Source organism: Drosophila navojoa, chromosome 6 (genome assembly GCF_054131105.1).
Source record: "Drosophila navojoa isolate 15081-1374.11 chromosome 6, UAZ_NAV_1.0, whole genome shotgun sequence".
Lineage (NCBI taxonomy): Eukaryota > Metazoa > Arthropoda > Insecta > Diptera > Drosophilidae > Drosophila > Drosophila navojoa.
Genome location: NC_142894.1, coordinates 1,617,068 through 1,631,614, shown reverse-complemented (window position 1 = coordinate 1,631,614; position 14,547 = coordinate 1,617,068). Strand labels below are relative to the sequence as shown.

Below are 14,547 nucleotides of genomic sequence, written 5' to 3'. Positions count from 1 at the left end.
GTTAATGGCGCATTGTAAATCTTAATACATTAATCGATTGGGGAATATCATACGCTTCAAACAAGGTAAGTTTCAAAGAAATCGGCCCAGAAATAGTCATTTTATCGCCAGTTATACTTAGAAAAAAGTCTTTTTTTTCGATTTTTGCCGCATTTTATTCGATAATTATTGAAATATTTCCAAAAGTTGTTGGCGCATTGGAAGTCTTAATACACCAATCGATTGGGGAATATCATACGCTTCAAAGAAGGTAAGTTTCAAAGAAATCGGCCCAGAAATAGTCATTTTATCGCCAGTTATACCTAGAAAAAAGTCTTTTTTTCGATTTTGGACGCATTTCATTCGATAATTATTGAAATATTTCCAAAAGTTGTTGGCGCATTGTAAATCTTAATACACCAATCGATTGGGGAATATCATACGCTTCAAACAAGGTAAGTTTCAAAGAAATCGGCCCAGAAATAGTCATTTTATCGCCAGTTATACCTAGAAAAAAGTCTTTTTTTTCGATTTTGGCTGCATTTCATTCGATAATTATTGAAATATTTCCAAAAGTTGTTGGCGCATTGTAAATCTTAATACACCAAACGATTGGGGAATATCATACGCTTCAAACAAGGTAAGTTTCACCAGTTACACCTAGAAAAAAGTCATTTTTTTCGATTTTGGCTGCATTTCATTAGATAATTATTGAAATATTTCCAAAAATTGTTGGCGCATTGTAAATCTTAATACACCAAACGATTGGGATATATCATACGCTTCAAACAAGGTAAGTTTCAAAGAAATCGGCCCAAAAATAATCATTTTATCGCCAGTTATACCTAGAAAAAAGTCTTTTATTCGATTTTGGACGCATTTCATTCGATAATTATTGAAATATTTCCAAAAGTTGTTGGCGCATTGTAAGTCTTAATACACCAAACGATTGGGGAATATCATACGCTTCAAACAAGGTAAGTTTCAAAGAAATCGGCCCAGAAATAGTCATTTTATCGCCAGTTATACCTAGAAAAAAGTCTTTTTTTTTCGATTTTGGCTGCATTTCATTCGATAATTATTGAAATATTTCCAAAAGTTAATGGCGCATTGTAAATCTTAATACATTAATCGATTGGGGAATATCATACGCTTCAAACAAGGTAAATTTCAAAGAAATCGGCCCAGAAATAGTCATTTTATCGCCAGTTATACCTAGAAAAAAGTCATTTTTTTCGATTTTTTCCGCATTTCATTCGATAATTATTGAAATATTTCCAAAAGTTGTTGGCGCATTGTAAATCTTAATACACCAATCGATTGGGGAATATCATACGCTTCAAACAAGGTAAATTTCAAAGAAATCGGCCCAGAAATAGTCATTTTATCGCCAGTTATACCTAGAAAAAAGTCTTTTTTTTTCGATTTTTTTCGCATTTCATTCGATAATTATTGAAATATTTCCAAAAGTTGTTGGCGCATTGTAAATCTTAATACACCAAACGATTGGGATATATCATACGCTTCAAACAAGGTAAGTTTCAAAGAAATCGGCCCAGAAATAGTCATTTTATCGCCAGTTATACCTAGAAAAAAGTCATTTTTTTCGATTTTGGCCGCATTTCATTCGATAATTATTGAAATATTTCCAAAAGTTGTTGGCGCATTGTAAATCTTAATACACCAATCGATTGGGGAATATCATACGCTTCAAACAAGGTAAGTTTCAAAGAAATCGGCCCAGAAATAGTCATTTTATCGCCAGTTATACCTAGAAAAAAGTCATTTTTTTCGAATTTGGCCGCATTTCATTCGATAATTATTGAAATATTTCCAAAAGTTGTTGGCGCATTGTAAATCTTAATACACCAATCGATTGGGGAATAGCATACGCTTCAAACAAGGTAAGTAAGTTTCAAAAAAATCGGCCCAGAAATAGTCATTTTATCGCCAGTTATACCTAGAAAAAAGTCTTTTTTTTCGATTTTGGCTGCAATTCATTCGATAATTATTGAAATATTTCCAAAAGTTAATGGCGCATTGTAAGTCTTAATACACCAATAGATTGGGGAATATCATACGCTTCAAACAAGGTAAGTTTCAAAGAAATCGGCCCAGAAATAGTCATTTTATCGCCAGTTATACCTAGAAAAAAGTCATTTTTTTCGATTTTGGACGCATTTAATTCGATATTTATTGAAATATTTCCAAAAGTTGTTGGCGCATTGTAAATCTTACTACACCAAACGATTGGGAAATATCATACGCTTCAAACAAGGTAAATCTCAAAGAAATCGGCCCAGAAATAGTCATTTTATCGCCAGTTATACCTAGAAAAAAGTCATTTTTTTCGATTTTTTCCGCATTTCATTCGATAATTATTGAAATATTTCCAAAAGTTGTTGGCGCATTTTAAATCTTAATGCACCAATCGATTGGGGAATATCATTCGCTTCAAGCAAGGTAAATTTCAAAGAAATCGGCCCAGAAATAGTCATTTTATCGCCAGTTATACCTAGAAAAAAGTCATTTTTTTCGATTTTGGCCGCATTTCATTCGATAATTATTGAAATATTTCCAAAAGTTGTTGGCGCATTGTAAATCTTAATACACCAATCGATTGGGGAATATCATACGCTTCAAACAAGGTAAGTTTCAAAGAAATCGGCCCAGAAATAGTCATTTTATCGCCAGTTATACCTAGAAAAAAGTCATTTTTTTCGAATTTGGCCGCATTTCATTCGATAATTATTGAAATATTTCCAAAAGTTGCTGGCGCATTGTAAATCTTAATACACCAATCGATTGGGGAATAGCATACGCTTCAAACAAGGTAAGTAAGTTTCAAAGAAATCGGCCCAGAAATAGTCATTTTATCGCCAGTTATACCTAGAAAAAAGTCTTTTTTTTCGATTTTGGCTGCAATTCATTCGATAATTATTGAAATATTTCCAAAAGTTGTTGGCGCATTTTAAATCTTAATGCACCAATCGATTGGGGAATATCATACGCTTCAAGCAAGGTAAATTTCAAAGAAATCGGCCCCGAAATAGTCATTTTATCGCCAGTTATACCTAGAAAAAAGTCATTTTTTTCGATTTTGGCCGCATTTCATTCGATAATTATTGAAATATTTCCAAAAGTTGTTGGCGCATTGTAAATCTTAATACACCAATCGATTGGGGAATATCATACGCTTCAAACAAGGTAAGTTTCAAAGAAATCGGCCCAGAAATAGTCATTTTATCGCCAGTTATACCTAGAAAAAAGTCATTTTTTTCGAATTTGGCCGCATTTCATTCGATAATTATTGAAATATTTCCAAAAGTTGTTGGCGCATTGTAAATCTTAATACACCAATCGATTGGGGAATAGCATACGCTTCAAACAAGGTAAGTAAGTTTCAAAAAAATCGGCCCAGAAATAGTCATTTTATCGCCAGTTATACCTAGAAAAAAGTCTTTTTTTTCGATTTTGGCTGCAATTCATTCGATAATTATTGAAATATTTCCAAAAGTTAATGGCGCATTGTAAGTCTTAATACACCAATCGATTGGGGAATATCATACGCTTCAAACAAGGTAAATTTCAAAGAAATCGGCCCAGAAATAGTCATTTTATCGCCAGTTATACTTAGAAAAAAGTCTTTTTTTTTCGATTTTGGCCGCATTTTATTCGATAATTATTGAAATATTTCCAAAAGTTGTTGGCGCATTGTAAATCTTAATACACCAATCGATTGGGGAATATCATACGCTTCAAACAAGGTAAGTTTCAAAGAAATCGGCCCAGAAATAGTCATTTTATCGCCAGTTATACCTAGAAAAAAGTCATTTTTTTTCGATTTTTTCCGCATTTCATTCGATAATTATTAAAATATTTCCAAAAGTTGTTGGCGCATTGTAAATCTTAATACACCAAACGATTGGGGAATATCATACGCTTCAAACAAGGTAAGTTTCAAAGAAATCGGCCCAGAAATAGTCATTTTATCGCCAGTTATACTTAGAAAAAAGTCTTTTTTTTCGATTTTTGCCGCATTTTATTCGATAATTATTGAAATATTTCCAAAAGTTGTTGGCGCATTGGAAGTCTTAATACACCAATCGATTGGGGAATGTCATACGCTTCAAACAAGGTAAGTTTCAAAGAAATCGGCCCAGAAATAGTCATTTTATCGCCAGTTATACTTAGAAAAAAGTCTTTTTTTTCGATTTTGGACGCATTTCATTCGATAATTATTGAAATATTTCCAAAAGTTGTTGGCGCATTGGAAGTCTTAATACACCAATCGATTGGGGAATATCATACGCTTCAAACAAGGTAAGTTTCATAGAAATCGGCCCAGAAATAGTCATTTTATCGCCAGTTATACTTAGAAAAAAGTCTTTTTTTTCGATTTTTGCCGCATTTTATTCGATAATTATTGAAATATTTCCAAAAGTTGTTGGCGCATTGGAAGTCTTAATACACCAATCGATTGGGGAATGTCATACGCTTCAAACAAGGTAAGTTTCAAAGAAATCGGCCCAGAAATAGTCATTTTATCGCCAGTTATACTTAGAAAAAAGTCTTTTTTTTTCGATTTTGGACGCATTTCATTCGATAATTATTGAAATATTTCCAAAAGTTGTTGGCGCATTGGAAGTCTTAATACACCAATCGATTGGGGAATAGCATACGCTTCAAACAAGGTAAGTTTCATAGAAATCGGCCCAGAAATAGTCATTTTATCGCCAGTTATACCTAGAAAAAAGTCATTTTTTTCGATTTTTTCCGCATTTCATTCGATAATTATTGAAATATTTCCAAAAGTTGTTGGCGCATTGTAAGTCTTAATACACCAAACGATTGGGGAATATCATACGCTTCAAAGAAGGTAAGTTTCAAAGAAATCGGCCCAGAAATAGTCATTTTATCGCCAGTTATACCTAGAAAAAAGTCATTTTGTTCGATTTTGGCTGCATTTCATTCGATAATTATTGAAATATTTCCAAAAGTTGTTGGCGCATTGTAAATCTTAATACACCAATCGATTGGGGAATATCATACGCTTTAAACAAGGTAAGTTTCAAAGAAATCGGCCCAGAAATAGTCATTTTATCGCCAGTTATACTTAGAAAAAAGTCTTTTTTTTCGATTTTGGCCGCATTTTATTCGATAATTATTAAAATATTTCCAAAAGTTGTTGGCGCATTGTAAATCTTAATACACCAATCGATTGGGGAATATCATACGCTTCAAACAAGGTAAGTTTCAAAGAAATCGGCCCAGAAATAGTCATTTTATCGCCAGTTATACCTAGAAAAAAGTCATTTTGTTCGATTTTGGCTGCATTTCATTCGATAATTATTGAAATATTTCCAAAAGTTGTTGGCGCATTGTAAATCTTAATACACCAATCGATTGGGGAATATCATACGCTTCAAACAAGGTAAATTTCAAAGAAATCGGCCCAGAAATAGTCATTTTATCGCCAGTTATACCTAGAAAAAAGTCATTTTTTTCGATTTTTTCCGCATTTCATTCGATAATTATTGAAATATTTCCAAAAGTTGTTGGCGCATTGTAAATCTTAATACACCAATCGATTGGGGAATATCATACGCTTCAAAGAAGGTAAGTTTCAAAGAAATCGGCCCAGAAATAGTCATTTTATCGCCAGTTATACCTAGAAAAAAGTCATTTTTTTTCGATTTTTTCCGCATTTCATTCGATAATTATTGAAATATTTCCAAAAGTTGTTGGCGCATTGTAAATCTTAATACACCAAACGATTGGGGAATATCATACGCTTCAAACAAGGTAAGTTTCAAAGAAATCGGCCCAGAAATAGTCATTTTATCGCCAGTTATACCTAGAAAAAAGTCATTTTGTTCGATTTTGGCTGCATTTCATTCGATAATTATTGAAATATTTCCAAAAGTTGTTGGCGCATTGTAAATCTTAATACACCAATCGATTGGGGAATATCATACGCTTCAAACAAGGTAAATTTCAAAGAAATCGGCCCAGAAATAGTCATTTTATCGCCAGTTATACCTAGAAAAAAGTCATTTTTTTCGATTTTTTCCGCATTTCATTCGATAATTATTGAAATATTTCCAAAAGTTGTTGGCGCATTGTAAATCTTAATACACCAATCGATTGGGGAATATCATACGCTTCAAAGAAGGTAAGTTTCAAAGAAATCGGCCCAGAAATAGTCATTTTATCGCCAGTTATACCTAGAAAAAAGTCTTTTTTTCGATTTTGGACGCATTTCATTCGATAATTATTGAAATATTTCCAAAAGTTGTTGGCGCATTGTAAATCTTAATACACCAATCGATTGGGGAATATCATACGCTTCAAACAAGGTAAATTTCAAAGAAATCGGCCCAGAAATAGTCATTTTATCGCCAGTTATACCTAGAAAAAAGTCTTTTTTTTTTCGATTTTTTCCGCATTTCATTCGATAATTATTGAAATATTTCCAAAAGTTGTTGGCGCATTGTAAATCTTAATGCACCAATCGATTGGGGAATATCATTCGCTTCAAGCAAGGTAAGTTTCAAAGAAATCGGCCCAGAAATAGTCATTTTATCGCCAGTTATACTTAGAAAAAAGTCTTTTTTTTCGATTTTTGCCGCATTTTATTCGATAATTATTGAAATATTTCCAAAAGTTGTTGGCGCATTGGAAGTCTTAATACACCAATCGATTGGGGAATATCATACGCTTCAAACAAGGTAAGTTTCAAAGAAATCGGCCCAGAAATAGTCATTTTATCGCCAGTTATACTTAGAAAAAAGTCTTTTTTTTCGATTTTTGCCGCATTTTATTCGATAATTATTGAAATATTTCCAAAAGTTGTTGGCGCATTGGAAGTCTTAATACACCAATCGATTGGGGAATATCATACGCTTCAAACAAGGTAAGTTTCAAAGAAATCGGCCCAGAAATAGTCATTTTATCGCCAGTTATACCTAGAAAAAAGTCATTTTTTTCGATTTTTTCCGCATTTCATTCGATAATTATTGAAATATTTCCAAAAGTTGTTGGCGAATTGTAAATCTTAATACACATTATTGAAATATTTCCAAAAGTTGTTGGCGCATTGTAAATCTTAATACACCAATCGATTGGGGAATATCATATGCTTCAAACAAGGTGAATTTCAAAGAAATCGGCCCAGAAATAGTCATTTTATCGCCAGTTATACCTAGAAAAAAGTCTTTTTTTTCGATTTTGACCGCATTTCATTCGATAAATATTGAAATATTTCCAAAAGTTGTTGGCGCATTGTAAATCTTAATACACCAATCGATTGAGGAATATCATACGCTTCAAACAAGGTAAGTTTCAAAGAAATCGACTCAGAAATAGTCATTTTATCGCCAGTTATACCTAGAAAAAAGTCATTTTTTTCGATTTTTTCCGCATTTCATTCGATAATTATTGAAATATTTCCAAAAGTTGTTGGCGAATTGTAAATCTTAATACACATTATTGAAATATTTCCAAAAGTTGTTGGCGCATTGTAAATCTTAATACACCAATCGATTGGGGAATATCATATGCTTCAAACAAGGTGAATTTCAAAGAAATCGGCCCAGAAATAGTCATTTTATCGCCAGTTATACCTAGAAAAAAGTCTTTTTTTTCGATTTTGACCGCATTTCATTCGATAAATATTGAAATATTTCCAAAAGTTGTTGGCGCATTGTAAATCTTAATACACCAATCGATTGAGGAATATCATACGCTTCAAACAAGGTAAGTTTCAAAGAAATCGGCCCAGAAATAGTCATTTTATCGCCAGCTATACCTAGAAAAATGTCTTTTTTTTCGATTTTGGACGCATTTCATTCGATAATTATTGAAATATTTCCAAAAGTTGTTGGCGCATTGTAAGTCTAAATACACCAATCTATGGGGAATATCATACGCTTCAAACAAGGTAAGTTTCAAAGAAATCGGCCCAGAAATAGTCATTTTATCGCTAGAAAATCCAGAAATCAATCGCAATTCTTAGAATGCTAAAAAGCGCGCTTTTGTTATGTAAACAAACGCTTAAGAATCTGTAATAGGTGTGACCGAAAGCTATCAACGAAAATTACCATACATTTGTACTGAAAAAGTGCATGATCAATATAATAATTATCGATTAATTGATAAAAATTACCAAAAGCTACAATATAATCAAAAAGCATAATTGTTTTGTACTAAATTTTTTTTAAACCCAAATTAAATTTGAAATAAGAATAAATGCCCCTTTGTAAACATAGCATCATGTATACGGACTGTGAATAAGTATTCCGCAGTCGGTAGCGCCCGACTGCAACGTTCTTACTTGTTTAGATTGATTCTGCTATTCGAGGCGGAGACAAATCCAACAAATCAAAAACCATGAAAATTGGTGCAGGAGACTTCGAGCTATAATACTTGTAACAAACACAACTTGGTTTTATATATATAGATTATTATTATTATTATTAGGGTTCGCTATCAGGCATTTGATAACTTTGTGGAAATTTGATTTATCACTATTCTGGATAATAGTCAGCAACAACGTTGGTTGACCCAGGTTTATAAAGTACTAGCTGGCCCGGCAAACGTTGCATTGCCTTATCTATTATTTCTAGGTAAAAAATTGTTGAAAGCTATGTTGTTCAGGTTGAGATACACTCTGATTAATTTATTAATCGGATTTTCATTCAAGCACCTTGCGGTAAACGACATTCGTTTAGACTCAAAGGGCATATCTGTTGGGATCATCGGAATCCTGGGAATAAGAACTTCAACTTTAAATTTTCCTCGACGCGTGAGTCACATCATCATCAGTTTTCTTATCACCAAACACGTTCCATTGCACAGTTTTGATTGGTTTAAATTTCTAAGCATGATAGCTACCGAGCCAACCTTCAGTTGTAAATTGTGCGGTGGTAAACCAGGCACATCCAAGGAGTTCAAAAATTCAGTTGGATAATTAGTAGCTTCTTCTTCGTTTGTTACACAGTCGATATATGATGAATTATAAAATTAAGGTCATCCACATATTTATTTTTAGCCGCCAAAATTGCTCGGTCACTTAACCATTTAGTGTTTTTGTGGAAAGCAATGATATTCGGAAATACTTTGTTGATAAGCTCATCTTTTAATGAGACGAAATTGCAAGAATGTTGAAGAAATGAAATCAAACCACTCGATTCGTCAACAGGAATACGGCCATTACCGATATTCAGCAATTGCTTCGAGAAATCATCAGCAGATAGATCGTTCAACAATGCAACTCTCATATTTACAGACAGTTGAAGTTTGGTTACATATCGCCACAGAATTGATGCTTTGAACCATTTCTTATTGCCGTTTCACGGGCTGTCTCTCTTTGAGAAGCACGAATTAAGGCCTTTCCTTGCCTGGAACTAACGCGGCGCCTTTCTCGGGCGATTTCTCGTTCTTCGTCAGATAATTGAGTCGCGTTATTCCGTTGCCTAATTGCATCATGAGTCCGCCGGGAAAGATCTTCTAGGACGCGGCATTTTTATTAATAATACTGAATATGCCCTCGCACAAAACCACAAAACAATCGAGATATATAAATATGAATAATTTACACAAATTAATGTCTGAGACAAACAAATTTTTTTTTTTATAAAATTAGCTTTTTTATGAATAGTCAGGTTCGCCTAAGGCTGTGCCGTAGACTGACTGACATTTGTTTATTTATTTCTATACTATTGTATAATATGAGAGCAGGACCGAAAACTGTCACTGTTATCAAGCCTACTGAGTATCAGTAGAAATTTGAAACTTTAGGGAAAAAACCGCGTTTTTCAAGTATTTGTGAAATTTTTTCAGTATTTTTCAGATCTACTATCCTACTCGTAGCAGAGACAAATCCAACAAATCAAAAAGCATGAAAATTGGTCCAGCAGATCTCGATTTATAAGTGTATAAACACTTTTCACAACTCTCTTTTATATATATAGATGATGAACCCATTGAAAATGGAAAATCAGGGTCTAATGGTTTTGTGAAAAGTATGCAACGGACAGAAGGAATCATCGCAGACTATACTTGGGTAAAAGCAGCTGATTGAGGTGAACCGGCTCACTCGCTCTTTTTTGTGAAGTGAGCCAACTCACTTATATCACTAACCAGAGAACACATAGACCGGACACGTAGTGTAAAGTGTTTTGCACACTTTTTTTTTTTTTGACATTACGACCCACACAACTTCGTATTTGCTCGGCTCCTCACTTTTAGGTTCACTTTAGTTATAAGCGCGCCTCTTCAATTCGAACCAAAAATCATTCAGACAATTCTTAGTTGAGGTAGGCAGCAAATGTTCTCGTCCCATGCATAGCACATACACACACGCACATGTAATGGCAAATAGGCATACAAATGCTTCTACAAGTGATATTCCACAATTGTGGGCATCGCGTCCCCTGCGTACACACAATCATACATACAACATATGTACATATAATTATGAGGCACTTCTCAAGATCAACCAAATTCAAATGCTGGGACCTAAAATTGCTACAAGCAGCAAGAGCTACGCACACAGACATACAAATTCTCATAATACATGTAGCAAGGGAGAGTGTGTGCGTGCACATTCGTCGCGAAAGCATTTTCACTATGAGCACCAACGCTTTCATACCCTTTCCACAAATAATTTCGAAAACACATATACAGATTTTGTACGAGCTTGGCAAACGGTTTAAAGAGTTCGGTATACTCTTCACACAGAAGGGAAGGCATGGGTTCTTGCTGCGAAGAAATTTCAATTTTCGTGAGCTGGCAGCTCAGAGCTGCTGCTTGTGCTCACATGCATACACACATATACATACACATTTGAGAGAGCAAAGAGCACAGAGAGAGAGAGAGAGCAAGGGAAACATTGAGCACAGAGGGATCTTTTGTTCAACCATCGACCATCTCGGTCGAGCGCATGAAGCTGAATGATTGTGCTTTCGAATATTTTCGTTGCCTGAACCTAAAAGTGAGGAGCCGAGCAAATACGAAGTTGTGTGGGTCGTAATGTCAAAAAAAAAGTGTGCAGAACACTTTACACTACGTGTCCGGTCTATGTGTTCTCTGGTTAGTGCTTATATGGATCACTGGCTCACCTGCTGATTGCTCGTGAGCCGATAGTGATCGCAAGCAACTTGAAAAAAAAAAACTGTCAAAATACGTTACATTTAAAAAAATGACACATTTAAAATTTGTTTTTTAAAACAGAATAGACTTTTGAGAAAACATATATTTTTTAGCTCCCTTCATTGGGAATATAACAAAATTATGAGATAAAATATAACAGAAAATAATAAAAATACAAAAATAACAAAATTATGAGATAAAAACCAAACAAAAACCAAAATGAGCTAGTGAGCCAAAATGAGCCGTATAGAAGGAACTGGCTCACTGGCTCAGTTCAGTGAGCCATTCATTTTAGCTCACTCACTCATGAGCTACCCAAGTCTATCGCAGCCCCATAAGTATATTGTATATTCTTAATCATATAGCTCTGCTCGCCTGTCCGTCCCTCCGTTGTAAGAGCTAGAAAAACTGGAGATTCAGATTTACTGTGTATGATAAATACAAACATTTTTTAATTTACAGATTTTGGATACCACGCCACTTTCGCCTCCAATATCAACAAAACGCATTTCAAGTACTAGAGATTTGTGCTTTAGAATGTACATACATTTTAACGTTATGATTACGTTCTAAAGGTTTAAATAAGATTGTCCGTTTACAAATGAAATTATGAAACGAATAAAATCTAATAATATTGCCAGCACAAGCGCAGTCGCTGCTTACTGCGCAGCTAGTAGAGCGCGTTCTAATACGTGCGTGTGTATGTGTGTGGGCCTAAAGAAATTACAGAGTGATTAGAATATCAGATTGGAGGGTTCAGGGTATCTCCTAGTCGAGTATCTCTAAACTAGAGTCTTCTTACTTGTTTCATATATTTTTATAGAATAGTAGCATGAGCGTTCTATCTTTTTGTGGTCAACGCTAATCTATATTCCGAAAATCAGCGTTTGTTCCGATATGGCTTTAATGCGTCATTAAAGGGTTTATACAGAATTTTAATGTGCCGAAAAATGAAATACTCACATATCATAATAATGTTTAAGGTCTCCGATCAATACATAAATAATAAATCTAATTCAATGTCAATTTCAATCAAATATACATTTGGTGTTTTGTCAGTTGTAGTTATTAGGTCAAGTTGTTCAACTAAGAAGACACATACACCACAAAAAAATATAGAGACGATTTCTTACTTCTGATGGATTTATTAAAAAATTAACATTTGTTATTTAAGCTTTAGTCTGTAACAATATATTATAGATCGAAAATGGTGATAGGCTCTACATTAAAATGTGTATTGGGAAACAAAAAGGAATAGTTTGGCAACACTTTTGCCACGAGGCATTCCATTGGTAAATACCGTCATAGTTAAAGCAATTTCAACATCTTGAGGTCCCTCGAGTGTTTTTTTTAAAATCACATTGACTTGATTGTTGCTTTTCAACGTGCTAGAAATAGACAAATATGGTGGATGGTAAGTCTATATAAACAATATTTTAATTAGGACCCCTGAACCCATTGAAATTTGGAAATCGGGGTATAATGATTTTGTACCTTTGTAACACGCAAAAGGAGACGTGGCAGACCCCACAAAGTCAATTTAGCCCTGTCCACTATCCGCTGTCCGAGCTTCCAATTTTTATATGTAGATTTTTGTGTATATCATACAATTTTGATTTTTGTTGTAATTTACCCCCACCTTTATATCCACCTCCTTACCCTCACCTTTGTAAACGACGGTTTTGAAGTCCTAACGACTTGTACATACATTTGAACATTATGATTAAGTTCTGAAAGTTTTATTAAGAATGTACGTCTAGAAAAAAACTATTCAACAAATAAATTCTTATAATATAGCCAATATTGCAGCGCAGCCCAAGCGCAGTCGCTGCTTACTGTGTAGTTAGCAGAACTACTAGGTACTAGAGACTTTTGCTTTGGCAAATATATGCTATAATCATAATCTTAAAGTTCCATGAATGTAGTCCACCGACAAGAAAAGTTATTAAACAATTAAATTCCCATTGTAAGCCCTGCAGACAATGCGTGTTTAAGTGTGCGTGTACATGTGTGTGTGCGAATTATTATTGAAATATCACTTGCGCGAAGGATTCAGGGGATCTCGAAGTCGAGCAGTCTTGACTGGAGCTTTCTTACTTGTCTTATATGAATATATACTTACTCAAAGAAGCTGTCTGTTGCTTTTTCAATGTTTGGTGCTGCTTGAACTCTTATCATTTTCAAATCAAAATCAATATCGTCGTACCATATGGGTCCACGAAGGGTAAATATTGTTCTACCATCTGGCGGTATAATTAATTTGGACACAAATGTTATAAAATTATAGGTGAAAGCAGATGGTTTTGTGTAGCACTCCTCTCCCTCGCAAAAATTACTGCTTTGACGGCATCGGCTGTAAATAGAAATTATATAAAACTCAAGTAAGAATTGCTTAGTCGGGGGAGTAGTAGTGGTAGAAGTATATAAGTTAGTACGCAAAGTTACACCAAACGCGCTCCAAATAACTCAGAAACAGTGTTAGTGCACTGAACCCAGGCGGTTTTCACTACGTTCGCTGCATCAGCATCCGCACGGAGTCAAAGAACAACAATTGCAGCGGCACCAGTAGCGACGGCAGCGACTACAACAACAAGCCGCAACGGTTTTGGCAGCGACAACAGCGACTACAACAACAAACCGCAGTGGCATAGGCAGCGACAGAAGCTTAGGCAGCAGCGGCAGCGATGCAATTGCAGCGGCGACCCATAATTATTAATTATATTCAGTTCAAGTTTAATAGAGAAACCAGCCAGTTAGCTTATCGTGAGTTAATCACCGAAAGGTTTTTAATAATTGACGCCCGAGCAGGGACCCGCGGAATGTTATCCTAGTAAAGGATCGCGCTCAACATTTAGATCGTGCTTCATCGCCAACTCTTCTGCGGATCAACAATTATCGCCAACACACTATAGTGTGAATCCGCAGAAGAACGCGTACGAATACAATGGTGCCAGAGGGTCCCAAATCACCTGAAACGCCGCCCTATGTCGCCGGACATAAGACAAAAAGGATAAACCCAAGGAGCCGACGCGGAGAGGCGCTTGGGCTGCGCTGCAGTGTAGGCAATATTATACGAATTTATTTATTGAATAATGTAATTTCTAGACGTACGATCTTAATGAAACTTTCAGTACTTAATCATAATGTTCAAATGTATGTACGTTCCGAAGCACAAGTCTCTAGTCTCACAAAGGTGAGGGTGAGGAGGTGGATATAGAGGTGGGGTAAATTACAACAAAAATCAAAATTGTATGAAATAGAAAAAAGTCTATATTTAAAATTTGGAAGCTCTATCTAAAGATGTGGGATACATAATTAAATAACTAGCTTTCTATAAGGATTTTAACCGATAATGAAATATCGGGAGTAGTTATCGATTTTTAGTTATAAACTCGATATGCGCGTGATATACAT

The 14,547-nt window shown here is 34.8% G+C and overlaps 1 protein-coding gene and 1 long non-coding RNA gene across 4 annotated transcripts in view; both read right to left on the bottom strand.

The window, feature by feature from the left end:
- Window positions 1-8,549: 8,549 nt before the first annotated feature.
- LOC149090926 (uncharacterized) overlaps window positions 8,550-14,547 on the bottom strand; it is a 63,020-nt gene continuing 57,022 nt past the window's right edge. The window contains exon 2 of the long non-coding RNA XR_016197239.1: window positions 8,550-8,712. This is a non-coding gene — a long non-coding RNA (uncharacterized LOC149090926). The remainder of the gene's footprint in view (window positions 8,713-14,547) is intronic.
- Window positions 12,259-14,547, bottom strand: part of LOC108657884 (uncharacterized) — a 49,273-nt gene continuing 46,984 nt past the window's right edge. For 2 of the 3 annotated variants that reach the window (XM_089262926.1, XM_089262927.1), the window contains 2 exons: window positions 13,256-13,486; window positions 12,259-12,521 (listed from right to left, as the gene is read on the bottom strand). In XM_089262926.1, the coding sequence (XP_089119052.1) occupies window positions 12,359-12,521; window positions 13,256-13,486 (394 nt within the window). In that variant the 3' untranslated portion in view covers window positions 12,259-12,358. The remainder of the gene's footprint in view (window positions 12,522-13,255; window positions 13,487-14,547) is intronic. The other variant, XM_089262928.1, reaches the window with a different exon arrangement.